The 27,610-nt window shown below is 50.1% G+C and overlaps 1 protein-coding gene across 2 annotated transcripts; it reads left to right on the forward strand.

The window, feature by feature from the left end:
- Positions 1–210: 210 nt before the first annotated feature.
- DTL (denticleless E3 ubiquitin protein ligase homolog) lies at positions 211–27,175 on the forward strand. 2 transcript variants are annotated; one of them, XM_049769809.1, is made up of 15 exons: positions 211–262; positions 5,745–5,870; positions 6,330–6,428; positions 7,918–7,979; positions 8,084–8,204; positions 8,948–9,013; positions 9,638–9,750; positions 10,721–10,794; positions 11,127–11,230; positions 11,329–11,433; positions 16,628–16,740; positions 20,269–20,358; positions 24,222–24,354; positions 25,266–26,038; positions 27,077–27,175. In XM_049769809.1, exons 1-15 carry the CDS (start codon positions 211–213, stop codon positions 27,173–27,175), a joined length of 2,130 nt encoding a protein of 709 aa, XP_049625766.1. The 2 variants fall into 2 exon arrangements, with proteins under 2 accessions (XP_049625766.1, XP_049625767.1); XM_049769810.1 differs by lacking the exon at positions 5,745–5,870.
- Positions 27,176–27,610: the final 435 nt, after the last annotated feature.

The raw sequence follows: 27,610 nt of genomic DNA on the forward strand, positions 1-27,610 counted from the left end.
CCAATCCAAGGCCGTGACGTCACTTTGGCGGGGAGTTTGGCGGCTCGGGCTGAGGACGACGGCGGGAGTCGGGACCGAGCGGTCCGAACTTCTCCTCCCTGCGGGAGGGACCCCACTGCTGAGAGCCCAGCGAGGCTTCTCCATCCCCCGTCCGTCCCCATCCGAGCTCGTCTCCTGGTCCATCACCCCGTCTCCGCACCCGGGGCGCAGATGCTCTTCAACTCGGTGCTCCGCCAGCCGCGGCTGGGCGGCCGGAGGGGCGGTAAGTAACGGCCGTTAGTAACGGCTGCAGCCCCGCACCCGCACCCGCGCCCGGCCAGCTCCTCCCCCGCGCTCCGCGGCCCACCCAACCCAATCCTGTACGCGGCTGTTGGAGTGCCCCAGCCCTTGGGCCAGCTGAGTCTTTGCTGCCCCGAGTTCCGCGCATTTGCGCGGGGCGTGGGGGGAGTCTCGGGAGAGGAGAGCTGGGATCGGGGCGCTCCAACCAGCCCTGGAATTGCCTGCGCGCTCCAGCACAGCGCCTGCAGGCGCGTCGACCTCCAGCGCCGGGCCCCGGCCTTTCCACGTGGCCGGGAGTTCGGAGAAACTGCAGATCGTTCTGGGGGTCCCCCCCCCCGAACCCGGACGCCGCTTCCATCTTGGGGGTCCCGGAGATGGGGTGGCCCTGCGGGACCCCGACACTTTTTTAAAAGTTCTCACTCGGACTGCCCCGACCTGCCCGGAGTGGTCCGATGGGGGAACAAAGGGAGGGCCGGGGAACCCGAGCCCCAAAGTGCGCCCTCGGGATGGGGCCCCGGGAAGGGGCGACGCAGCCGCGCCCCGCCTTTTAAATTCTTTTGCGCCGAGCACTTGGGGGGGCCCTGCGGGGGTCAGCCTCGACCCTACTGCCCCACCCGGTTATCTTCCCCATCCTCATAGTGCTTCTCCTCGTGCAGGCCCCAGGGCATTTCCCGAAAGAGGGGAGGGACCCCGCAGGCTGCTCCAGGCCCACACCCGGCCCCGTTGGCTAGAGCCCCCAAGATGCCTCCATCTTCCTCCGGAGGGTGCCGGGAAGTTCCGCCCCTGCCCCTGCCTGGGCCCGGGCCTGCTGCCCCAAGCTGGCCACGGACCCCTAGGACGTCTCTGCAGCAGCCCCCATTGTCTGTCCTGCATTGCGGCCCGACCCGGTCCAGGACAGTTTTGGAAGGGCAACTGGATGGCTCGAGTTTTAGATGCGATTTCAGAGATGCAAAAGAATGAGATACCTCGGATATTAACAAAAGAGAAGTGGCCCCACACTGATCTTTAAAAGGCATTCTGGCTTAAAATCATTGTTGCCATCTTGTTGCTGGCCACAGTATTTTTTTTTCTCCTCTAAAGTACCTGCGAACTCTGCTGCTAGGCGTGCTAACAGTTTCTGACCGATCTATCCATGTGTGATTTGATTTTAAGCGTAAATAGTTTTATTGATCAGTCTAGCATCCTCCTCCTCCGGTTTTCCTAGAAGAGAAGAGTTGTTTTCTATGAGCTGTGGTGTGGCTCTGTTGCGTTTCTTCTGACCTGGGTAAAATCATTGCGATTGATCAGAAAAGTATTGGTTACTGGTATTGAGTATTACTGGGCAAACTGTAAAATGGTGTTGGAGTTCTGTGGTGTGATTTTTGAAATATGGGTCTTCAGTTAGGCGTCCAGAAGTTTTTATATGTTGGGTCAAAATAGTGCAAAAAGATCCTGCGGCAGGGAGAAGAGGCAACGCGGGCACCAGGCACTGAATCGGGCCTTCTCATGCGGCAGTTTTATCTAGTGTATTGGGGTAAGGGGACTCAGAATTCTTATCCAGAACCTCAAACCCTAAGGACAAAGGGGGCCTCCTTAAATATCTTCAGCAAGCATGGCCATAGAAGCAGGAAGCGGATTATTCTAGATAAGGGCATTCCTTCCCCACTGCCCCCTCCCATCGCTATGGGCCTCACATTCCACAGATATAAGGTGGGAATAAAGGCCTGCTTAGAGCTGGTTGGAGAGAAGTAGAAATCACTGTCCTGTACCTATTTAGGTGGAGGTCAGTACCTGAAAATGTTCTCATGTGCAGTTTGAGAAATCTCCACGTGTAACTTCAGGGCCTTGACCCGGATTTTGCAGGAGAGCACTCAATAAAGACCCCACAGTTCCAGGGGTGTGGGTTGCAGAGAGGCCAGAGGTGGTAGCTGATATAGTTAGCAAGGCTTGTGAGCAGCCAGACTGGGTTGAGAGCTCACAGTTTTATCTTTTTTTTTGGGGGGGGGGTTTCGGCCACACCCGTTTGATGCTCAGGGGTTAAGTGCTCAGAAATTGCCCCTGGCTTGGGGGGACCATATGGGACACCGGGGGAATCTAACCGCGGTCCTTCCTTGGCTAGCGCCTGCAAGGCAGACACCTTACCTCTAGCGCGCCACCTCTCCGGCCCTGAGAACTCACAATTTTATCTTAAAGGAGGTTTGTAGGGGCCCAAGCCATAGCACAGCGGATAGGGTGTGCTGGTCTTCTATGTGGCCAACCCAGGTTCTGTCCCCAGACCCCCACAGGTGCTGACAGGAGTGATTCTTGAACATTGCCAGCTGTGACCTAAAAATAAACACTCCTTCCCTCCCAACAGAATTAGGTTTTTCTGGTGACCCTTCAGATTCACCCAGTTCTAGATTGGATCTTTTGGGTGTTGAATGTTGCTTTCAGATTTATGGGAGGGGTGTTGTTTGTTTTCCTTTGAGCCACACCCAGTTGGTGCTCAGGGGTTACTTGGGCTCTGCATTCAGGAATCACTCCTGGTAGGCTCAGAGAACATTAATGGGATGCTGGAGATTGAGCCCAGGTCAGCCACATACAAGGCAAATGCCCTACTCACCGTACTATGTCTCTGGCCTTGTTTGTTTGGGGGGTCGTTCCTGAGAGAGACCCAATGGGATACCAGGGGTGGAAGCTGGGTAGGCCACCCACTAGCAAGGCAAGAGCCCTCCCCTGTGACTCTGGCCCTGCTTTCAGACCTTTTAAACCGTAGGCATGTTCATATTCCTTTATCAGGAAGCGTTTCTTTACTCAATCTGAGGATTCGTGATCTCTACCACATAGTTACCACACCCTCTCAGCTAAGATAACCGAGTCACTACAGCAAGAATAATCATCTTATTGGATCCTGTGAGCTGCTGGAACTGATTAATCAGGCCTCTTCTCCTAATCCTATTTGTGATGAAAAGGACAGATTGATGAAAGTATGCTTGCAGGGAAGAGAGTTTAAGTACCTTCCCCACTTAAGGTTAGTTAGGGGCCGGAGAGATAGCATGGAGATAGAGCATTTGCTTTGCACGCAGAAGGACAGTGGTTCGAATCCTGACGTCCCATATGGCCTCCGAGCCTGCCAGGAGCAGCCCCTGAGCGCTGCCGAGTGTGACCCAAAAACCAAAAGGAAGGTTGGTTAGTTAGTGTTATTCCTTTCTTAAATGTGCCCCCTCCCCATATTCCCCAAATAAAACCATTTTGTTTCAAAAATATCAAATGTGGGGCCAGCGAGCTGGCGCTAGGGGTAAGGTGTCTGCCTTGCAAGCGCTAGCCAAGGAAGACCATGGTTTGATCCCCTAGCATCCCATATGGTCCCCCCAAGCCAGGGGCAGTTTCTGAGCGCTTAGCCAGGAGTAGCCCCTGAGCATCAAATGGATGTGGCCCGAAACCCCCCCCCCAAATCAAATGTGACTTCAGCAGAAAGCTGACAGGGGTGGGGCACACTGGGCAGCTGTAATGCTGGAATGATTTAGACAGCCCTGTATCCCTACATTGATTCTTTGATAAGAACTAGCCTTATGGGATTGTAGCCTTAGCACAGCACGGAGGGCATTTGCCTTGCAGGAGAGGCTATCTACATTTAATTCCCAGCATGTCTTATGGTCCCCTGAGCACCCACCACCAGGTGTGGCCCAAGAACCAAAAAAAAGAAAGCAACAAAGAAAGAACTTGCCTTATTTTTACATCACTCAGTAAAGTGAAAAGGTGCTATTTGCTTCTATCCTCTGAGCATGTGATTATTTTTCTCTCACATGTTTAAAATATTGGACCTATGTATGAGTGGCAAAGTGGCCAGAGAGGCCTTTGAGGGTGGTTTCAGGCCCTGCAGCTTAGGTGTTGCCCCAGCAGGACCATTTGCCCATCTTCTGTGAGCACCTACCTCTCAACTTAGGCTTTATTCCACTAATGGAGCCTCATGGGAAGAGTGGGGAGGTACCATCATTTGACTGAAATTGTTTCCACTGCCTTCAAACGTGGACTTGTTGCTACAGGGTTCCCATTGCTGGTACAGAAAGATGAAGTGAGATTGAAATTGTCTTGGAGTTGTGTGGGAGCAATGTGTTGGTATATATATATGCCTAGCTTCTTTGACCCTTAGGCTTTCTCTGCAGTTTGAATGGTGCTCTAAGAGTTCACAACAGCCATTTGGATTCAGACTATTGTTTCAGTACTCCGTCTTTATGGTCTTCTCTTGAGTATGGGAAGGGACATGTGTGGGTGTACCCCGGGAGTTCTCGGGAGTCACTCCTGCTCTGCATGGGATTGAACCCTGGTTCAGTCTCTTGACTGTGCAAAGTATCTTGAATGAACTTGGCAAGGGCAGGAGACTCTGAGAGTCCAGCCCAGAGTTGCCTCTTTCAGATATAGGGGTTTTCTCTGGCGTTTTCCACAGTAGGGTGACTAAGGCATGACTGCAGGTAGATAAGATGATGTGCAAATCTGGGGGTGAAGCAATATGGAGAGCACTTGCCTTTGCACATGGCTGACCTGGGTTGAATCTCCAGTACCCCTTAAGGTTCCCTAGCCCGCAAGGAGTGATTTCTTTTTTTTTTTTTTTTTTTGTTTTTGTTTTTGTTATTGGTTTTGAGGTCACACCTGGCAGTGCTTAGGGGTTACTCCTGGCTCTACGCTCAGAAGTCGCTCCTGGCAGACTTGGGGGACCATATGGGATGCCAGGATTCAAACCATTGCCCTTCTATATGCAAAGCAAATGCCCTACCTCCATGCTATCTCTTCGCCTGGTGATTCCTTTTTGTTTGTTTGTTTTTTTTTTCCAGCTACACCCGGTGACATTCAGGGGTTGCTCCTGGCTATGCACTCAGAAATCACTCCTGGTTTGGAGAACCATATGGGACACCTGATAATCTAACCACAGTCCATGTGCGTAAGGCAGACGCCTTATCGCTTTGCGCCACCACTCCGGCCCCTCCTTTTTTTTTGTTGTTTGTTTGTTGTTTTGTTTTGGAGCCACACTCGGTTACGATCACAGGTTACTCCTGGCTATGTACTCAGAAATCACTTCTAGCTTGGTGGGACCATATGGGACAGCGGGGGATTGAACTGTGGTCCATCCTAGGTCAGTGCATGCAAGGCAAATGCCCTACCGCTTGCACCAACACTCCAGCCCCAAGGAGTGATTTTTTTTTTTTTTTTTTGGTTTTGGTTTTGGTTTTGGGCCACACCCGGCAGTGCTCAGGGGTTACTCCTGGCTATCTGCTCAGACTTAGCTCCTGGCAGGCACAGGGGGACCATATGAGATGGCGGGATTCAAACCAACCATCTTAGATCCTGGATTGACTGCTTGCAAGGCAAACACCACTGTGCTATCTCTATCTCTCCGGCCCTGAGGATTGATTTCTAAGAGGTTCTCAAGAGCCATTCCCGACACTCTGTACAAGCACTGGCACAAGGCCCTGAATCTGCCTTCCCTGAGGGACTGTGTGTCTCCACAGGCTGGTCCTCGCAGTACCCTCTGCAGTCTCTGCTCATCGGCTACCAGTGCAGCTGCCATGATGAGCACATGTCCTACGGCGAGAACGGTGTGCCCGTGCCTCCCTTCGGGTGCACCTTCTCCTCAGGTAAGCACCTGGAATGACAGGCTTTTTCTGGTTTTTTTGGGGTGTCACACCCAGCAGTGCTCAGGGGTTACTCCTGGCAGGCACGGGGGACCATATGGGATGCCGGGATTTGAACCAATGACCTTCTGCATGAAAGGCAAATGCCTTTACCTCCTTTACCTCCATTTGATCTCTCCGGCCCCGACAGGCTTTTTCTAAGGATGGTCCTAACTGCTAATTAGTTATTCTTGTGTATCAGCGCCTGGGGAAGCTTTTAAAGGACAGGATTGACTGCCAGGCCACCGTGGGAGTTCTGTTGTATAAGAGGCAATAGCTCTTGCTGGTGCCTTGGCTTGAGGTAGATGTAATGGCCATATTTTAAGCAATCTTTGAATAATTTCTGCCTTTGATGATAGGTTTTTGTCATTTATGACCTTTTGAAGTCAGTTTTAACTTTATTTCCTGAACATTTTTATTTAGCTCCCAATATGGGACATATCCTCGCAGTTGCCAATGAAGAAGGCATCCTTCGATTATATGACACGGAGTCACATTCCAACAGAAAGAAGTGCATCAAGGGTAAGGCTAGGCCCATGCCTTTCGTTTGAAATTTAATTCAAATTCGAGTGAATTACCTGAAGCTCTCTTTTCCAGTTTGGGACCAGGATAGAACCCTTTCTGTCAGTCACCTCTGTGGATGCCTTTACTGAAGGTCAAGAAGGAACTTTTTTTTTTTTTTTTAATAAGACATATGGGATGCCGGGATCCGAGCCACTGTCCTTCTGCATGCAAGGCAAATGCCCTACCTCCATGCTATCTCTCCGGCCCCAAGAAGGGACTGTTTTTACAATTAAATGTAACTTAGATTGACTGTGCTTGGGGGAGACATTGGCTGAGCATCTTTAGTGCATGTTCCGCTGACCTTAATAAGTTCTTGATTTAGAACTATTCAGAGTTGGTGCCAGAGCGTTGGCGCAAGTGGTAGGGTGTTTGGCTTACACACATTAATCTCGGACTGACTGTGGTTCGACTCCCTGGCATATGGTCCCTAAACCAGGAGCGATTTCTGAGCTCATAGCCAGGAGTAACCCCTGACCGTCAGTGGGTGTGACCAAAAAGCATACACGCACACACACACACACACACACACAAGAACTGTTAAGAGTTTTGAAATACCTTGGGCCAGAGAGATAGCACAGCAGTAGAGCGTTTGCCTTGCATGCGCCCTACCCAGGATGGACCCAGTTTCAATTCCGAGCATTCCATATAGTCCCCCGAGCCTTCCAGGAGCGATTTCCGAGCACAGAACTAGGAGTAACCCCTGAGCGCTGCCAGGTGAGGCCCAAAAACCAAAAATAAAAAAGTTGAAATACTAGAGCCTGAGAGATAGCAAATAGGTAAGGCATTTGTCTTGCATGCAGAAGGACGGTGGTTCGAATCCCAGCATCCCATATGGTCCCCTGAGCCTATCAGGAGCGATTTCTGAACACAGAGCCAGGAGTAACTGAGTGTTGCCGAGTGTGACCCAAAAAAAAAAAAGTTGGAATACCAAGTACTTCTGTTTTTTTTTTTTTTTTTTTTTTTTTTTAAGGAGGCATCCAAGACTATAAAAATTAAGTAGAAATACAAAGAAAATGCCTCCGGTGTCAAAAGAAAACTCCCTTCTAGGGGGCTGGAGGAGTCTTTCTGAAGATGGGTTTTAATTGTTGCTTCTTTTGGGGCCACATTCAAAAGATTCGGATTACCTCTTGGCTCTACACTCTGCTCACCGGACCCTATGGGGATTGAGACCTGATATCCCTGTACAATGCCAGTGCCCTCCCTACTGTGCCATCCATCAGCGCCCTCTGGAGGAAGTTTAGAGAAGTTTTTAAAACTTAGAGATTGTAGGGTAGGGCTACCCAGTTGGTGGATTCCCCTGTGTGTGGCAGCAAAGGAACTATCCGAGCTTGAGCCCAAAGAGGGCCTGGGAGCTGTTGGACCCCACCCTTCTTGTTGTACTTTTCGAGCATTGAAAGGCTGTTACTAGGCCCTAGCAAGTAGCTCTCTGACCGTCCTCTTTCTCCAGAGTGGATGGCGCACTGGAACGCGGTCTTTGATCTCGCCTGGGTTCCTGGTGAATTTAAGCTTGTAGGTAACTTTCATTTTCTTGTAAGCTGGTGGGGGGTGCCTGTGTCCATTTGCTCCTGACATGATGCTCAGCTTCCCTCACCTTTTTTTTTTTTTTTTGGAAGGTCACAGCCGCAGGCGACCAGACGGCCAAATTCTGGGATGTGAGCACTGGTGAGCTGATGGGCATATGCAGAGGCCACCAGTGCAGCCTCAAGTCTGTGGCCTTTTCCAAGTTTGAGAAAGGTAAGTGGGTGGGTGGGTGGGTGGGTAGGTCAGTTGTCTGGGCCCTGCAATCTGTCTGCTGGGCCAGTGGCTGCCATCATTCTGCCCTTTCCTGAGGAAGCAGCCTCCGTTTCATCTTGACATGCCTGAAGGTCTCTGTGCTGGGGTGACAGGTCCCCGTGCTGAGTTCCCTATGCATTGCAAATACTTGTAAGCTGTACTATATCACTCTAGGCCCATGTTCCCTTTTTCATTTTGTTTTGGGGGAGCTATATCTGGTGGTGCTCAGGGATCAGTATTGACAGTGCCTTTCACACTGACCCAGGTGGGAGTAGTAATGCCCTCCTGGGGTGGGAGGTTGACAACAGGGTGAAGTGTTTGCAGGAAGATTTTGGGGTGCTGTCTGACTACCTGGCACTTGTCTGACAGTCTAACTTTGTAAGCACTTGGCATATTTTTAATATTATTGCTTACTGTTCTTGCCTTCCTTTACTTGATTGGGGGGGGGGGGCAAGTATTTTATGTCATTCAAGATAATTTAGCCAAGCCAAGCTTTGCTTCTCTAGATTGTAAGCATCTCTGTAAGCATCATGAGCAGTTTGTCCCCTTTTCCCACACATCTTTCTTTAAGTTGCTGTCAGTTGTTGAAACCAGTGTGTCTTCAACCCCAGTGCCAGTCACCAGGCAGGCAATCTGGAGGACTTGGGTGGAAACGTGCCACGGACTGGATCTGGTAACTTGTTGGTCCCTGTTTCCCCCCACAGCGGTGTTCTGTACTGGAGGACGGGATGGTAACATCATGGTCTGGGACACCAGGTGCAATAAGAAAGGTGAGGTGGTGTGCAATGGGGTTGGGGGCAGCTCTCAGTTCCACAGGATGAATGAATTGCTGGAGGCTTGAGAGGCCACTAGAGGGCACCCTTGGATGCCTTGAACTTGTCCCTCATAACTGTCCCTGTGGCTCTGGAATGATTGATATATGATGGGTTCACCGATGAATGCATTTGATTTGCATTTTAAATCTGAGCTTTGTGACTTGAAGGGAGGAGCTCACTTTGCTCCCAAAGTCAATCAGTACCAGTGTGGACTTTTTATGTTACTTTTTTTTTTTTCCCTTTGGTTTTTGGGCCACAGCCGGTGACACTCAGGGGTTACTCCTGGCTATGCACTCAAAAATTGCTCCTGGCTTGGGGGAACCATATGGGACGCTGGGGGATCGAACCTCGGTTTGTCCTGGGTCAGCTGCGTACAAGGCAAATGCCCTACCGCTGCGTCATTGCTCCAGCCCCTCTATGTGTTATTTACCTGTGATGGGTGCATTACAGGAGAGCAGTTCTATGGCTGTGGCTTCTGGGTTCAATTTAATGAACAGGAAGTCTGAGGCTCTGGAGAACTTGTACTTGCTGTGGGAATAAAGATCTGAGCTTCAGTCCATTCCTGGGAATCTCTTTCAGATGGATTTTATAGGCAAGTGAATCAGATCAGCGGAGCACATAACACCTTAGACAAGCAAACTCCATCAAAGCCTAAGAAGAAGCAGAATTCCAAGGGACTTGCTCCTTCTGTGGTAAATATGTGTAGAAGTTGGGGGAGGGCTAGAGCAATATAGCTCTGTGGAGAGGGCGCTTGCCTTGCACACAGTTGATCGTAGGTCCATCCCCAGTATCCCATATGTTCCCCTGAGCAGGAGTGACCCCTGAGTGCAGAGTCGAGAGTAGTGCTGAGCACTACTGGATGTGGTTACCCAAAAAAAAAAACAGAACTGTTTCCACTCGTCAACCCATTTGCCTGAGAAATTTGTACCCAGTCCCAATCTATGTGACAGGTGTCTGTTGGGTATTTTTTTTCTTTTTGGATCCAAGTTTTACTGGTAATAAAATCAGCATTTGCTGTGAGTTTTTTTTTTTTTTTGTGTGTGTGGTTTTTGGGTCACACCCGGCAGTGCTTAGGGGTTATTTCTGGCTCCAGGCTCAGAAACTGCTCCTGGCAGGCACAGGGGACCATATGGGGTGCCGGAATTTGAACCGATGACCTCCTGCATGAAAGGCAAACGCTTTACCTCCATGCTATCTCTCCGGCCCCAGCATTTGCTGTGAATTTTTATGAGCCTATATAGGGTTGTAAACCACTGTGAAGAAGCTGAGGTGTCCAGTGATGAGTCTCGAGGGGGGTATTTTAATGAATGAGGTACACCCAGCTCATTCTCTGTAGTTTCGCATATGGATATTAGGCTGAACCTTCCCAGGCACATTAAGTCCCTTTAAGGATTTTCGAGCAAGGCCTGTTTCTTCAACTTGGATTTGGCTGTGGGCTGAAGGTAGGGGCCACGGGCAGTACAGAGATGAGTCACTTTGGGGCAAGAGTCGCTCTTTCGGTTAACTCAGACTGGGGGCTTAGACACAGACAACCTGGTGTCAGGTCATCTCTGATGAGGTGGTGAGAAGGGGGAGCTGGGCTGAACTCCCTTTGTGGACAATCTAGCACCTAGGCTTTGGGGACACTCATTCCTTTACTCTTTTCCTCTTGGACTCCTCCAGGATTCCCAGCAGAGTGTGACTGTGGTTCTCTTCCAAGATGAGAACACACTGGTGTCAGCGGGTGCCGTGGATGGGTAAGCACAAAACTGACTGGGATGGGCGGGGGTGGGGGGGGTGGGTATGTGTGTTTCAGGATTCTGTGCACTGGTAGAAAGAGAGAAAGTAAGTTCAGAGAGGGGGAGAGAGAACGAGTGCCAGTTTACAGAGCTTGTCATGACGTCTGTGCTGCCGAGGTCACGGCTTCGGAAGTGTCTGTCCCCAAGACAATAAGCGGGCGGCTGTTTGCTCTCCACCTTCACCTTCCCTTTCCTCGTGGCCCGTCCCAGGTCAGGCAGCACCTGTTTCCGGCAGGCCTGAGGAAGTGCCTCCCCTGCCCCCTACAGCAGCCCTTGGCCTGTGTTTCTAGGGTGATCAAAATCTGGGACCTGCGCAAGAACTACACAGCGTATCGCCATGAACCCATAGCTGCCAAAACCTTCCCATACCCAGGCAGCAGCACACGGAAGCTGGGTAAGCCGGGCGTGTGTGCTTTTGTGTGTGTGTGTGTAGGGGGAGTTTCCTGGGGTTTCCTTGCTCGATGGTTCCATGACTCTGTTTGCTCCCTCTAGGGTACTCCAGTCTGGTCCTGGACTCCACAGGCTCCACACTGTTTGCCAACTGCACCGACGATAACATCTATGTGTTCAACATGACTGGACTCAAGGTCTCCCCAGGTAAGGAGGGGGGGCCAGAGGGCTCCTGAGGGCCTAGGATTTGGGGGTGCCAGCTCTCTCCTGATCACATCCCGTGCCCCTTGAAAGCTGCCTTCTTTCTATGAGATCCTAGCTCTGTTGGACTCAGCCTTTGACCCGGGAATTTGTTGAATTTGTTGTTGGTTGTTGAGTTGAAATGGTCCCTCCCTGCCTCATTCTCTCCTTGGTGCCTGGCAAAGTGCTTCCCTCGTGGTTTTATCTTTATTATTTACCAGAAAATTGAAGTTACGATCTGACATTTAAAACCTAAAAAGTGGGGTCCGGCGAAGTGGTGCTAGAGGTAAGGTGTCTGCCTTGCAAGCGCTAGCCAAGGAAGGACTGCCCCCGGCATCCCATATGGTCCCCACAAGCCAGGGGCAATTTCTGAGCGCTTAGCCAGGAGTAACCCCTGAGCATCAAACAGGTGTGGTCCGAAAACCCTAAAAAATGAAATTTTACAAGGGAAACCAAAGATTCTCTACTGTTTTAACTACAGTTTATTTAAGCTGTGTGGCCTTTTTAAATTATTTTACACTCCCCTTTAGTCTGGGGGTTGGACCAAGCCCCAGGCCCCCTCCCGCCCCCCACAAGCTGGTGATAAACTGCATCTGAGCTGCCTCCTGGGGCCTGACTGATGTATTACCTGGGGCGGTGATGTTGCTGTTTGGTCAGGTTTGGTTTTTTAGTTTTGGTTTTGGTTTTTGGGCCACACACAGCGGTGCTCAAGCATCACCGAGTTGACCACATGCAAAGCAAATGCCCTCCTTATTACGCTTTCACACTATCCTGCTGGTCAGGTCTTTAAGCTTGAGGGGTAGGGAGATCTAGGAACCCTTTGTCCATCTTGTTTTTTATTTTTTTTGTTTTGGGGCCACCACACCTGACAGCTCTCAGGGGTTACTCCTGGCTCTGCACTCAAAAGTCACTGAGTCCTGGCAGACTCTGGGACATATGGGATGCCGGGGATCAAACTTGGGTTCATCCCATGTTGTCCATGTGCAAGGCAAATGCCCTCCCGCTGTGCTATCACTCCTGCCGCCCAACTTGTCTTTGGGCTAGCAGTTCTGTGCAGGGATCAGGTGTGGCTGGTCACAGGACCATGTTCACCTGAGCTTTTAAAAGCAACAGCTTTGTGACCGGTTTCTTTGGGAATAGCTCTCTGACAGATTTTGGGATCCTATGACCAACCCCCACAGCACCCCAGCTCACCTCCAAGTGAGATTTCTGCTAAGCTTTCAAATAGTTCTGAGCTGTGTCATCTCCCAAATCTGCCTCCAGTCTTGGCATCCTCGCCCTTGCCTTGGTCAGTTCCCCAGTTTGAGCCTGGTAGTATACAAAACCAGCTTTTAGGCTTTTAACCCATTAACCAGCTTTTTGAACCCTGGGCCAGAGTGATGGCGGAGTGGTAGGGCATTTGCCTTGCATGTGGCTGACCCAGGACGGACCACGGTTCAATCACTGGCGTCTCATATAATCCCTCAAGCCAGGAGTAACCCTTGAGCGTCACTGGGACTGGGTGTGGCCAAAAAAACTCAATCTCTGACCCCGTGTGTGTGTATTCATCAAAAGGCACTTTTAAAATATGGGTCTTGGGCCTGGAGAGATAGCACAGCGGCATTTGCCTTGCAAGCAGCCGATCCAGGACCTAAGGTGGTTGGTTCGAATCCCGGTGTCCCATATGGTCCCCGTGCCTGCCAGGAGCTATTTCTGAGCAGACAGCCAGGAGTAACTCCTGAGCACTGCCGGGTGTGGCCCAAAAACAAAACAAAACAAACAAAAAAAAATATGGGTCTTACCAGCCATAAATCTTATATTTGTGTAACTTTTTTCTTTTTTCTTTTTTTTTTTTTTTTGGTTTTTGGTTTTTGGGTCATAACCAGCAGCCCTCAGAAGTTATTCCTGGCTCTATGCTCAGAAATCGCCCCTGGCAGGCACCAGGGGACCATGTGGGATGCCAGGATTCGAACCAACGTCCTTCTGCATGCAAGGCAAACGCCTTACCTCCATGCTATCTCTCCAGCCCCTGTGTAACTGTTTTCTTTTTTTTGTTTGTTTGGTTTTTTTTGTTTTTTTTTTTGTTTTGTTTTTGGGCCACACCCGGTGACGCTCAGGGGTTACTCCTGGCTATGCGTTCAGAAGTCGCTCCTGGCTTGGGGGACCATATGGGACACCGGGGGGATCGAACCACGGTCCGTCCTAGGCTAGCGCAGGCAAGGCAGGCACCTTACCTCTAGCGCCACCGCCCGGCCCCCTGTGTAACTGTTTTCTATACTGTGGGTTAACTAAGTAAAATTTCTTGGGCCAGAAGGAATAGCGGCACGTGGGCAAAGTTGAAGCTCTGGTTTAATTAAATAAGAACATTTGGAAAAGGGAAATGAGTAGAACTTTATTTACTGATATTCTGAATGGATCAGCATGTCAACAGCTTCTGACATAGTCATGTTAAGCAGTTTAGAGACTGCCAGAAAGATAAAATCCTTTGCCTAATCATGGTCGGGGTATGACTAAGGGGATGGATGGTTGCTTTGGAACATGACCCATAATTGCTTGTCGTTTTCAACACCTTCGTCAAGTGTCCTTGACTCATCTTTGCTTCCCTATATGCAAAATTTTCCGAACTTTATTATATTCTTATAAAAGTCCCCTTGAAGCACTGGAGGAGCACAAGGCATCAGCCTGATCCATGGGAGATCCTGGGAGTACAGAGGTTCTGTCTGGAGTCTGCTGACCAGCTGCTCTGCCAGCAGAGGGCAGGAGAGACTCCCAGGGCCCAAGGGATGGAACTGTGCAGGGGCTGCTTGCCTGCCTTGTGGCTGGCCCCAGCTGGAGCCCCTGCACTTCACAAAGGGTCCCCAGCTCTTCTAGGAGCAAGAATTGGGGCTGTTTTCCTCTCTTCACCGCGTCACCCCAGTAAAAGATATTGGGATTTAGTGGAAGATTTGGGGGTTTGTGGTTGCTTTTCTGGGGCCCACCCCCGGCCAGGATAGGGCTTAACTGTCACATTTTCCTTTGGTGGGCATTGAGTGCTGTGACAGCATCAGCGATTGCTACAAAAAGCTGATGAATTTTTTTTTTTTTTTTTTTGGTTTTTGGTTTTTGGGTCACACCTGGTAGTGCTCAGGGGTTACTCCTGGCTCCACGCTCAGAAATTGCTCCTGGCAGGCTTGGGGACCATATGGGATGCCGGGATTCAAACCAATGACCTTCTGCATGAAAGACAAATGCCTTTCCTCCATGCTATCTCTCCGGCATTTGTTTTGGTTTTGGTTTTGGGCCACACTCAGATTACTCCTGGCTCTGTGCTAAGAAATCTTACCCCTGGCAGGTTTGAGGGAACCATATTGGGTGCTGGGAACCCAGGTCCTTCCGGGGTAGGGCGCATGCAAGGCAAATGCCCTACCGCTGTGCTATCTCTCACCCCTGAAATTTTGGGGGGGGGGTCATATCCAGCAGCGCTCAGGGGTTACTCCTGGCTCCATGCTCAGAAATTGCTCCTGGCAGGCTCAGGGGACCATATGGGATGCTGGGATTCGAACCACCAACCTTCTGCGTGCAAGGCAAATGCCTTACTTCCATGCTATCTCTCTGGCCCCTAAAATTCTTTTTTTTTTTTTTTTTTTTTGGTTTTTGGGCCACACATCACACCTGTGATGCTCAGGGGTTACTCCTGGCTATGCGCTCAGAAGTTGCTCCTGGCTTGGGGGACCATATGGGACACCGGGGGATCCAACCGCGATCCGTCCAAGGCTAGCGCAGGCAAGGCAGGCACCTTACCTTTAGCGCCACCGCCCAGCCCCTAAAATTCTTAATATGAGAGAGAGATTGGCCCTAGAGGCAGGTATGGGGCAGGTCAGGTGATAAACTGAAAGCACTGGTGGTGGGTGTTAAGAACATTGTATGACTAAAACTCAAAGAGTAGCTTTATAACTAAGAAAATAATAGAAAAAAATTTTCCCTCTGTTCGAAAGGTGGTTACCTCATTTTCTCCTGCCTAGGTGTGTCCTTAAATTGCCCCATCAAAGGGACATTACTTGGGTACTTGCTAGTTAAGAGCGCCAGTACTAGAGTCTGAGTCCATGAGGTACCCATGGATTTTTCATACAAAATGAGGACCCAAACCTGCAGGTTCAGCCTGGCCTGCTGTGAACACCATGTAGAAACAGGGTCATACCACTCCCCTGTTTAAAGCACTAGGTCCGTGTGTAGCAGCTCCACACCCAGAGATGTTCTCTGTGGCTCTTGGCGCTTGGCTGGTTCTATATATTTAGGCTACAAGTAGTTGAAGATTCCAGACTGGATGTGGCTTCTGCTCTGATCTATCACACGTGTTTTTTATCACTTTCTTTTCAGTTTGGGGAGCTACACCTGGCAGAGCTCAAGGCTGCTCTGGGCTCCATGATCAGAGGACCCTGTGGCATGGGTGGGCTCAAGACCAGGCCTGGACCAACTTTTCAGCCCTGGAGCTCTCTGCCTTCTAGTCTCTTAGGCTTGTCCTCATTTTCCCTTGAGGAGGAGGGTTGGATTTGGGGGCCATGGCCCACAACACTCAGCAGTTCCCTCAGCTTTGTCTGGTTCCATGTGCCCTTGTGCCACACACAGGTGCTTTCAACCCAGATCTCCAGAGAGCCAGAGTTTGGAGGTGAGGCAGGGTGTGAGGACACCATTCCAGCCATTCAATCTGCCCCTGCCATGTTTTCCTTCTCTGTGGTGAAACACACTGATACATCCTGCGTGCACTTGAACCCTCCGCAGTGGTCCTCAAACTATGGCCCACGGGCCACATACTGTATTTGTATCTTTTGTTTCTTCATTGCAAAATAAGATATATACAGTGTGCATAAGAATTCGTTGATAGGGGCCGGAGAGATAGCATGGAGGTAGCCTTTGCCTTTCATGCAGGAGGTCATCGGTTCAAATCCCGGCGTCCCATATGGTCCCTGTGCCTGCCAGGGGCAATTTCTGAGCCTGGAGCCAGGAATAATCCCTGAGCACTGCCGGGTGTGACCCAAAAACCACAAAAAAAAAAAAAAAAAAAGAATTCGTTGATAAGTTTTGTTTTTACTATAGTCAGACCCTCCAGTGGCCTGAGGGACAGTGAACTGGCCCCCTGTTTAAAAAGTTTGAGGACCCCTGCTCCAGAGGACAGGCACTGAACACTGTTGTTTTTCCTCCGCAGTGGCCACCTACAGTGGACATCAGAATTCGACCTTCTATATAAAATCTAGCCTCAGTCCCGATGACCAGTTTCTGATCAGTGGCTCCAGTGATGAATCTGCCTACATCTGGAAGGTATGTGCCCCCAAGTGTCGCTTACAGGGCTACAACAGGCATCTCTCTTTCAGTCTTATCAGTCTGGGGAATGATCAAGGATTTGACACCAGCCCACTGTGGGTGTCGCCTCTTAGAAAGACAGTCCAAGTTCTGGGAGGAGATTGGGGTGTGTCCGGAGATGGAAACACCCCAGTGCCCTCCTCCCTCCCGGCTTTCACACACTAAGATGGACTTAGAAGGTCCCTGGCAGACACTGTAGAATGACGGTTACTCAGGAGCCCAGAGGTTACTTACCATAAGGCACTTGCTTACCTTCTGCATGGCTGAGAGTGAGCCCAGAGCACTGCTGTATTTATTTATTCAAGAATAGTTAAAACCATTGTTTTCTTCTTTTTTTTTTTTTTTTTTTTTTTTTTTTTTTTGTTTTTTGGGCCACACCCTGTGACGCTCAGGGGTTACTTCTGGCTATGCGCTCAGAAGTTGCTCCTGGCTTCTTGGGGGACCATACGGGACGCCGGGGGATCGAACCGCGGTCCGTCCTAGGCTAGCGCAGGCAAGGCAGGCACCTTACCTCCAGCGCCACTGCCCGGCCCCCATTGTTTTCTTCTTAGAGCTGGACTTCCTTAGATAAGTATAAGAAAGATCGGCTACCTTCCCTTTTATGTGCTAATGGCATTATTTAATATTTTAACTTTGGGGGGGGCTATGCCCAGTGACACTCAGGGGTTACTCCTGACTGCACTCAGGAATTGCTCCTGGCTTGGGGGACCGTATGGGACACCAGGGGATCAATCCGAGGTCCATCCTAGGCTAGTGCCTTACCGCGTGCGCCACCACTCTGGTCCCTTAATATTTTAACTTTTAAATAAACTTTTTAACTTTTAGTCTTTTAAAAATAATAGTGATTCTGGGGCTGTAGTGATAGTACAGGAAGTCAAGGTCAAGTTCCGCTTTGAGTGGGAGTGCTGATGGCTCTGAAATTCTTTCATTCGGCTCTTTATATTCACTGGTAGACTTGCTCTTAGATTGAAGAGGTAATGAAAAGTCCCATTACCAGGACTTAGGACTTCTGACCCTGAGTCCCCTCCCTCAGGCTATGTACAAGGGACCAGACTTTAGGAAGGACAGGAAGCAGGAAGGACCCCAAAATTGGAACCCTGGCAGACACCAATGGGTGACCTCCTGTTCACTGGAACCCATCTGTCCCTCCCTCTCTGCATTCCTGTCACGTTTGTGCAGAGCGATTCGATGTGATGCAGTTCAGAGCAGTCGTATCTCCTGCTTCCTTCCTGTCACATGGAGCTCCATGAGTAGCTCTGAGATCCGAGTTCCTGGCCAAGACAGGACTGGGTAGAGGAGGCTGTGGGGAACCCTGATTTCAGGGTGTCCCTGGACTCCACTGTGATTTCCAGGAGTCAGAGTTCTTTCCGAGTATCAAAACTTTTCCTGGGCTAAGGGCAAAACCCTACAAAACGTGAACTTAAACAAAAGACTTAGGTCAGTTGTGCCGAAGCATAAGTACAGTGGTGGGGCATTTGCCATGCATGTGGCTGACCCGGGACGGATCCAGGTTCAATTCCGGCATCCCACATGGTCCCCCAAGCCTGCCAGGAGTAACCATAACCCCTGAGTGCCACTAGGTGTGGCCCAAAAACCTAAATAAGTAAATAAATAAATAGATGTTAAAAAAAAAAAAAGACTTGGATCAATGAGGAGGGTGCTTGCTTTACACTTAAGGCAACCCATATGGTCCCCTGAGCCTGCCAGGAGTGATTTTGAAGTGTACCAGGTATGACCCAAAAGCCAAAAAAAGATTTAGGAGACTGGAAAAATAATACAGGGGCAGAGTATTTAGTTCATATACAGTAGACTGGGGTTCGACCCCTAGACCCCATCAGGGTATGGCCCCCAAACCAGGAATAAAATTTAATAAAGTCAGTATTGAGTTTTTCTTTCACTTTCTACACCTGTCCGCTTGCCAACCCTCCAGCCCTGCCACTGCCATACGTGATGCTGTGAAGTAGTTATAAATAACTCACTCGGGCACCCTGGTGCTCCCCCTGACACCCTGGTGAGTGCCAGAATGAAACAAGATCTGGGTTCCATGCTGAGGGAGGCTCTTAGGAAATATCTCTTTCTGCGTGGTCAGCTGCACAGAAGGTCTCATTGGACCTGTGGGTTGTGGTTATGACCACTCATTTCTAGGGAGAACCATTCCGATTTAGTGATGTGTCACTTTGGAGTCTTTCCTGCCCTACCTTAAAATCTGATTTGACATAGCCTGAAAAAGGGGAAAAGGGACAAGAGGGGTCAGTGTCTCTGGGACGCTGGGTGATTGGGGCCTTTTGTTTAAGTGAATAAAGAACTGAATGAGGGGCCCGGAGAGATAGCGCAGCGGTGTTTGCCTTGCAAGCAGCCAATCCAGGACCAAAGGTGGTTGGTTCGAATCCCGGTGTCCCATGTGGTCCCCTGTGCCTGCCAGGAGCTATTTCTGAGCAGACAGCCAGGAGTAACCCCTGAGCAACGCCGGGTGTGGCCCCCACCCAAAAAAAAAAAAAAAAAAAAGAACTGAGTGAGGGCCAGAGCGATAACACAGCGGTAGGGCGTTTGCCTTGTATGTGGCTGACCCAGGCCAGAGGACCTGGGTTCAATCCTCAGGGTCCCATATGGTCCCCCGGCCAGGAGCAATTTCTGAGCACATAGCCAGGAGTAATCCCTGAGCATCACCGGGTGTGGCCCAAAAACCAAAAAAAAAAAAAAAAAAAAGCTGACTGGAAAGGGTTTTTTGTTTTGGGGCCATACCTGGTGACGCCCACTCCTGGCTCTGCACTCAGAAATCCTCCTGGCAGGCTAAGGGGACCGTATGGGATGCCAGGAATCAAACCTGAGTCTGTCCAGGGTTGGCATCGTGCAAGGTACCCTACTGCTGTGCTACCACTCCAGCCTGAAAAGGACTTTTTTAAGCCATCAGATTCCCAAAGCGGAACTTGGTCTTAACCTGGCAGCCAAGTGCACTGTGTACTCCCAAGACACCCGGCACTGCCTGTTCTCTCCTCGTGGCCATTGGTAGCTGGACAATGGGCACTCATAGTATGGTCACTTTTAAATGCTCTTTGCTTCCCAGTTTTGTGGTTGATTTTTTTGGGAAGGGATACCACACCCAGCACATCCAGGCCTTATATTCAGAGCTATAAGCAGGTAACAGCTTGGTTTTTAGGGGGTGAAGGCAAGGATGTGAGGGGCTGGGCCATAGGACAGTGGGAGGGCATTTGCCTCACACAACTGGCCTGGGTTTGATTGCCAAATCTGCCAGGAGTGATCCTCAAACACAGTCGGGCATGACCCAAACACCATAACAAAGGTCTGTGAGTGTGTTCTAGCACTGGAGTTCTCGGATTCAGCAAGCCCTGTCTTGCATCCAGGGTGTTCTGGTCTGGGAAAGCAGGGCCTCTCACTCCTTTCTGTGATCCCTTCTCTCCCTTCACAGGAACCAGGAGTCCTCCCAGCCCTTAGCTTCTCTACTGACTCTTATCTCCCCACCCCCAGGTCTCTGCTCCCTGGCTTCCCCCAACAGTTCTTCAGGGTCATTCTCAGGAGGTCACGTCAGTGTGCTGGTGCCCCTTCGACTTCACAAAGGTCAGTATGCCTGTGTGGACATATATGTGAGGCATCAACACTGTTATGGTCTCAGCCTTGGTCAGTCAAGAAAACCAAGGCTCAGGGTGAGTACAGGGCTGTCTGGTCCTCTGCAGTTGTATCTCACCACAGACCAAAACTCTGTCCTTAAAGAAGCATCTTTTGGGCCCGAAGAGATAGCACAGTGGTGTTTGCCTTGCAAGCAGCCAATCCAGGACCAAAGGTGATTGGTTCGAATCCCGGTGTTCCATATGGTCCCCCGTGCCTGCCAGGAGCTATTTCTGAGCAGACAGCCAGGAGTAACCCCTGAGCAACGCCGGGTGTGGCCCAAAAACCAAAAAAAAAAAAAAAAAAAAAAAAAATCTTTCCTGACTTCCGTCACCATTCCATGCACAAAATCCCACTTTCTTTCTTTCTTCATGCACAAAATCCCTCTTTCTTTCTTTCTTTCTTTCTTTCTTTCTTTCTTTCTTTCTTTCTTTCTTTCTTTCTTTCTTTCTTTCTTTCTTTCTTTCTTTCTTTCTTTTCTTTCTTTTCTTTCTTTTCTTTCTTTCTTTCTGCCACACCTGGCAGTGCTCAGGGGTTACTCCTGGCTGTATGCTCAGAAATAGCTCCTAGCAGGCACGGGGGACCATATGGGACACCGGGATTCGAACCAACCACCTTTGGTCCTGGATCGGCTGCTTGCAAGGCAAACACCGCTGTGCTATCTCTCCGGGCCCACAAAATCCCACTTTCACATGATTGTTCTTTTTGTTTTTTGGGGAGCCACACCAGAAGTGCTCAGTGGTTACTACTTGACTCTGCACTCAGGAATTTCTCCTGGCAGTGCTCAGCGTACTCTATGGGATGCCAAGGATCAAACTTGAATCAGCTATGTGCAAGGCAAACGTCATCCCCACTGAGTGTGGCACAAAAACTTAAAAACAAAACCAGAGGGGCTGGAGCAATAGCACAGCAATTAAGGCATTTGCTTGCACGTGGCTGACCCATGTTCGATGTTGGAACCCCATATGTTCCCCTTAGTACTGTCAGGAATGACCCCTGAGCACCACCAGTTATGGCTGGCCCAAAAAAAGCAAAAATAAATAAATAAACGAAACCAGAGCCCTAATGTGTAGAAGATCCAGAGTTCACACAAACAGGATTTTTGTTTGCTAGTATCCCATCTTCTCTCCCAGGCCTCCCAGGCCTTTTGGATTTTTGCCCTTTCCTGGCAGCACCCTGCCAGTTTCCCCGAGCTTGGCCTTCTTGGTGTTTCATACCTTGGCACTGTGTTTTGCTCTGGCCCTTATATTTCTGACAGATTCCTGTCTTAACGCGGTCTATCCTCAGCAGACTTTGTAAGCATCACTTTTAAGCACTGATCATTACTGCATTACCATACAACTATGGCAGGTACCTGCAACAGAAATAACCACATACTCTTCTAGCCTAGCTTGTTGTTTTTTGGTTTGTGTTTTTTTTTTTTTTTTGGTTTTGTTTGGTTTTTTGGTTTTTGGCCACACCTGGCATTGCTCAGGGGTTATTCCTGGCTGTCTGCTCAGAAATAGCTCCTGGCAGGCACGGGGGACCATATGGGACACTGGGATTCGAACCAACCACCTTTGGTCCTGGATCGGCTGCTTGCAAGGCAAACCTATCTCTCCCGGCCCTAGCTTGTTTTTTTTTTTTTGTTTTGTTTTGTTCAGGGTTTTTTTGTTTGTTTGTTTGGGTCACACCCACCAGCACTTGGGGATTACTTCTAGCTCTGCTCAGAAATCGCTCTGTGGGGGCCTGAGCATTGGCTCAAGCAGTAGGGCATCTGCTTTGCCCATGCTAGCCCAGGACGGACTATGGTTCAATCTCCCAGTGTTCTGTATGGTTCCCCAAGCCAGGAGCGATTTCTGCATGCATAGCCAGGAGTAATCCCTGAGTGTCACCAGGTGTGACACGAAAACAAAACAAAAAAAAAGAAATCGCTCTAGGGTGCTGGGATTTGTGGGTTGTTGTTGGTGTTTTTTTTTTTTTTTTTTTTTTTGGTTTTTTGGCCCACACCTGGCGGCAAACGCCGCTGTGCTATCTCTCCAGGCCCGAGTGCTGGGATTTGAACTACCATCCATCCTGGGTCGCTGCATGCAAGGCAAACAACCTACGGCTGTGCTCTCTCTCTCTGGCCCCCTAGCTTGTATTTCTGTGGACAGAAACACTCAGGCAGGCTGGGCCTGAGTGATAGCACAGCAGGGGAAGGCATTTGCCTTGCACATGGCCCACCCAGGTTTAATCCCCGGCATTCCATTATGGTCCCCTAAGCCTGCCAGGAGTAACCCCTGAGCATCACTGGGTGTGGCCAAACCAACACACACACACACAAGTAAATAAATAAACTTAGGGAAGCCTGGGCCAGAGCAGTAGCACAGCAGGGTTTGTCTTACACACGGCCCTGACATCACATATGGTATCTCTTAAGCCCTGCCAGGAATGATTCCTAAGTGTAGAGCCAGGAGTAAGCCCTAAGCACCACTAAGCATAGCCCCCAACCCTAAAGGGCAAACTGCTTGTCTACACTAATCTAGTGGTCACTGTACTTTGAGGTTGGAAAAACTTGATTTGAAATGTCACTCTGCCTCTTGGTTGAGGTGACCTTAGTTATTTATAAGGGGGTGTTATTTTTTGCATTGTGCGGATTCAGTAAGAGGAAGATACACTTACAGCAGTTCTGTGAGTAAATTTCACACCCTTAGTTGTTCCCTGGGAAACTGGAGCACTCAGTGGCTTGTCTGTGACTCCTGAGAGTGGGTCCCACTTGTCTTTGGTAGTGCCATTGGACTGTGCGTATGTCTTCCTGGCTTCACAGTCAAGAGAGGGGTTGCCAGCCCTTGGGGACCAGGCTTCCGAGAACATGTTCCTTTTCTCCTGCACGACTGAAATAGAGAAATTGTATAAACATATGCTGGTACCAGTGGCCGAGCGCCATGAGCGCTTCCCGCCTGGCTTTCTCACCCATAAAAGGCTCGCCCCACAGCGGGGATGGTCAGGTTATTTTTAAAGGGGCAAAGGTTATTTTGAACTTGGTTGGTTCTTTTTCCCAGATGCTCCTAAACAGGACTGGTCTCTGCCTACCATTGCCGCCTGGCTGGGGCCACTCTTGGGAAGGTCACCTTGGCAATAAGGCGGCACAGCCTGCAGACTTGCAAAGCAAGCAGTAGAAATTAAATGTCAGCGACTTAACAGTGATGGATCTTTTAAGAAAGTGGGGATTGAGGAGCTCTCCTTACATTCATAGTGAACCAAAATTACAGTGCCCTGTCTACACGGTGAAAGAGGCAAACCTGAGGCCAGAACCATAACACATCAGGGAAGGCTTGTGCTTTGCATGTGGTCCATTGGGTTTAGTCCCTAGTGTCCCGTATAAATCCCCCAGCACTCTTAGGAGTGATTACTGAGTACAAAAGCCAGGAGACTCTAAGCACTGCCAGGTGTAGCCCAACACACACACAAAGAGGCCAGTCTGGTTTGAGAGTAATTTCCGGTGATGTCAAAAGTGGTCCCTGGGGCCCGGAGAGATAGCACAGCGGCGTTTGCCTTGCAAGCAGCCAATCCAGGACCAAAGGTGGTTGGTTCAAATCCCGGTGTCCCATATGGTCCCCCGTGCCTGCCAGGAGCTATTTCTGAGCAGACAGCCAGTAACCCCAGAGTAGTAACCCCAGAGCATCGCCGGGTGTGGCCCCAAAACCAAAAAAAAAAAAAAAAAAAAAAAAAAAGTGGTCCCTGAAGGTGTGAGACCTGAGCCTCCCCGATCTGAGCAATCTGGAATAACTAGGGACTCTCTTGGACTTGGCCCCTCCTGAATTGAAACTCTGCACTCCCCCCTTCCCACCCAGATTGCCACCTGCTCCGATGACAACACTCTGAAGATCTGGCGTCTGATTCGAGGCCTAGAGGAGAGGGCGGTGGATAAGCTCACCCTGGTAGGCTGGGCCTTACCGAAGAAAAAGGAGGCTCAGGCTGACCTGGGTAAGGATCCTGCTCACATGCTTGGAGGGGTAGCCACATTGTCCTGGGCTGTGAGTTAGATTTCATTGCATTGGTATCTTCTTACAGTAATAGACCATCTTGGCATTTTTTTTAGCACCACTGCCACTGCTTTTCTGTACAAGTACTGCTATATACAGTGGTGAATTTTTATATATTTAAAACTATTAGGACCAGCAGGATAGCACAGTGGTAGGGCGTTTGCCTTGCACATGGCTGACCCAGGATGGAGCACAGTTCGATCTCCAGCATCCCATATGGTCCCCCTAGCTAGGAGGGATTTCTGAGCGCATAGCCAGGAGTAACCCCTGAGTGTCATGGGATGTGGCCAAAAAAAAAAAAAAAGCTGGGGCCAGCGAGGTGGCGCTAGAGGTAAGGTGTCTGCCTTGTAAGCGCTAGCCAAGGAAAGATCGAGAACGCAGTTCGATCCCCTGGCGTCCCATATGGTCCCCCAAGCCAGGGGCAATTTCTGAGCGCTTAGCCAGGAGTAACCCCTGAGCATCAAATGGATGTGCCCCCCCCCAAAAAAAAAGTTATTAGACACCAGTTGTCCAGTTATGTGCCAGACTAGGGGGTTGGCAATGACAGGAAAAATATGGAGGATTATAAAGGAAGTTTCTGACAGTATAGGAGACATTAGGCTTGACCAAGTGAGGACCATGTGCCCAGTCTGGACAATCGGCAAGTGCAAAGAAAGGCCATGGGCCAGGGATCTGTCCTGGTGGCCTGTCTTGCCTGGCAAAGGCACTGCTTATGAGTTACCCACCCTGGTGTGGTTCCTTGAAACCACCTGGTGTGGCCCAGAAACCAACAGAATAGGAATTAGGGTGACCCTTTGCCTCCAAGGCAGGACTTGCTCCTTTCCTCTGACCTCATGGCCCTTTTCTCCCCAGCACCACTGACCAGTGGCCACAGCACTCCCGCCATGGTGCCCCAGGCTAGGAGCAGCCCAATCCTGGCCTCACCATCATCAGCTGTTTGTGCGCCCAGCTGCACTGGAGCCTTGCCCCTCCCTTCCATCACCCCCACTGCACTGAGGACACCCCCAGCCAGAAGGGGCTCAGGATCTCCAAAGGCCACCACCTCTTTCAAAATGTCCATTCGCCAATGGATAACCCCAGCACTTTCCCCGTCACCGCCCGCCACTCCGCCATCGGCAGCGGCTCAGCCACTATCCCCACGGAAAGCACTGCTACCCGTGAGTCTCAAGTCATCACAGGCCCGAAGCCGGGCCAAGCGCAGGCTGGACTCAAGCTGCCTCGATGGTACCAAGCAGAAGTGTGTCAAGAACTGCATGTGCGTGACGGGGCTCGGGTCCCCAGCCGAGGAGCTGTCAATGGACATGTGCTGCCTGGATATGGGCAAGGACAGGCAGTCACCTGCCAAGGCCGGCAGGATGGATGGGGCCTCCGCTACTGCCACTAATGTCTTGATGCCTCCATCTCCCGCCATCCCCTGCACCACCGAAGCCTGTGCCATGATGTTGCCTCTTTCCCTGGGCACTGAGGGGTCCGAGATGGTGGGCAAGGAGAACAACTCTCCCGAGAACAAGAACTGGCTCCTGGCCATGGCAGCCAAGCACAAGGCTGAGGCTCTCTCTCCACGAAGCCCCTCAGCTCAGACCCCCAGTTCCAGGAGACTGAGCGGGAAAACGTCCCCAAATCCGGTGAGTAGGGGTGAGTGGGGTGCTGCCTCTCCTCGGATCGGGAGCTTTGCTAAGTCATTACCAGGCTGTGGGGGCTGGCAGGGAGCATGGACATCCTGGACAGGGGACACGTCCCCCACCTTGTAGGCTTCTGTGATAGTTGTTCTGCTGCCTTAGAGTGGCCAGGTAGCTGCTGCACTCTGCCTGGCAGCCAGGCCCTCCCAGCCTCCACCACCACTTTCTAGACTTGCTTTCTTCCTGTTTACAGGCAAGACAGCTGAGAGCTGGGTTCTTGGTCCACGATTAGAGGTGAAAAGTGTTTAAAACATTCAAATTTAGCTGCTGCCACAGCACCTTAGACCCAGAACCCTCTAGTTTGCATAATCTTTCTCATCTTCTCGTCTCACATACCAGCATCTTAGCTATAGGTTTCTGGTAGAAATTACCAGCAGTGGCGCCCACAGTCAGGTTCGGACTTGCTGTCAGTATCAGTAACATCAGGATGGGGACCAGTCACAGGGGGTCCAGTGCTCAGGGAGGCAGGACGGGCGTGCTAACATCCAGCTGGTACCAGGACCCCGTTTCTAGTTCTTCGAAAGATCTCTAATCTTTTTTTTTTTTATAAGCCAGTCAAATTGAACAGTGGGGCAGTTATATACCAACTTTTTTGTGATACTGTTAGTAAGTTATGATAAACCACTGCCATTGGACCAGCCTGATCTTTCTTTTATTTTTTTTTTTTGATTTTATTTTTTTTTTTTTTTGATTTTTTTACATTTGAGGTTTTTTCTCCTGCCCCAAAGTATTAGGGGAAATAGACTTGGAAGGAAATTACTTGTCTTTGGTTGAGGGACTCTGAGGTACCAGGATCGAGCCCGAATCGGCTGGGTGTAAGGCAGGTGACTTACCCATATGATATAGCACCAGTCATGTCCTGTTAGGGGGCCACCCTGGTCCCTGTTCTTGGCACCACAGGAGACCGCAGCTCTCCCTCACAGAGGTTGGCTTAGCTTGGCATGCATGTGAGTGGGAAGGGTCTAACCTACATCTTGGTTCTAGGGTACTGTCACACCTGGCTCCATGAGGAAGATCTGCTCTTACTTTCACCGCAAGCCCCAGGCTGATTTCTGCAGCCCTGAGCAGTCCACGGAGCTCTGAAAGGGACGTGGGGACCCTGCTCAGAGGAGCCAGCGTTGGGCGGCATCTCCCCTCAGACAACGCATCTGCCACTGTCTCCTCACATGAATCCCCTCACTGGTCACCTATCAATTTGTGCAGCTCAAGTGTCTCCGAGAATTGGGGGGGACAAGCTGTTGCTACCCCCGGGCCTGCTTTCTGCAAAGGTCTTTTACTACACTCTGGGAGGCGTTTTAGCATATAAAAATGTGACATTTGGATAAGTTTGTTTTTGTTCAGTATTAAGGTAAAGTCTCTTCCACTTAAATATCTGTTTGAAAAGTCGGTGATAAATGTCAAATCTTTGGGGAAATAAAACAATACAGTTTTTTGGTTTTAATTGTTTTCCCCAGAGACTGAATTTAGGTCTCCACTTTTCTGCCAAGCAGCTGCCTGTGAGACCAGCCTAAACCTCAA

Source organism: Suncus etruscus, chromosome 3 (assembly GCF_024139225.1).
Source record: "Suncus etruscus isolate mSunEtr1 chromosome 3, mSunEtr1.pri.cur, whole genome shotgun sequence".
Classification (NCBI taxonomy): Eukaryota; Metazoa; Chordata; class Mammalia; order Eulipotyphla; family Soricidae; genus Suncus; species Suncus etruscus.

Excerpts from the sequence above, each read along its gene's own strand:
- DTL (XM_049769809.1), top strand. The coding sequence starts at position 211 with ATGCTCTTCAACTCGGTGCTCCGCCAGCCGCGGCTGGGCGGCCGGAGG. Across the intron at positions 9,751-10,720 it reads AGGGACTTGCTCCTTCTGTG|GATTCCCAGCAGAGTGTGAC; the intron begins GTAAATATGTGT and ends GGACTCCTCCAG. Across the intron at positions 26,039-27,076 it reads GGAAAACGTCCCCAAATCCG|GGTACTGTCACACCTGGCTC; the intron begins GTGAGTAGGGGT and ends TCTTGGTTCTAG.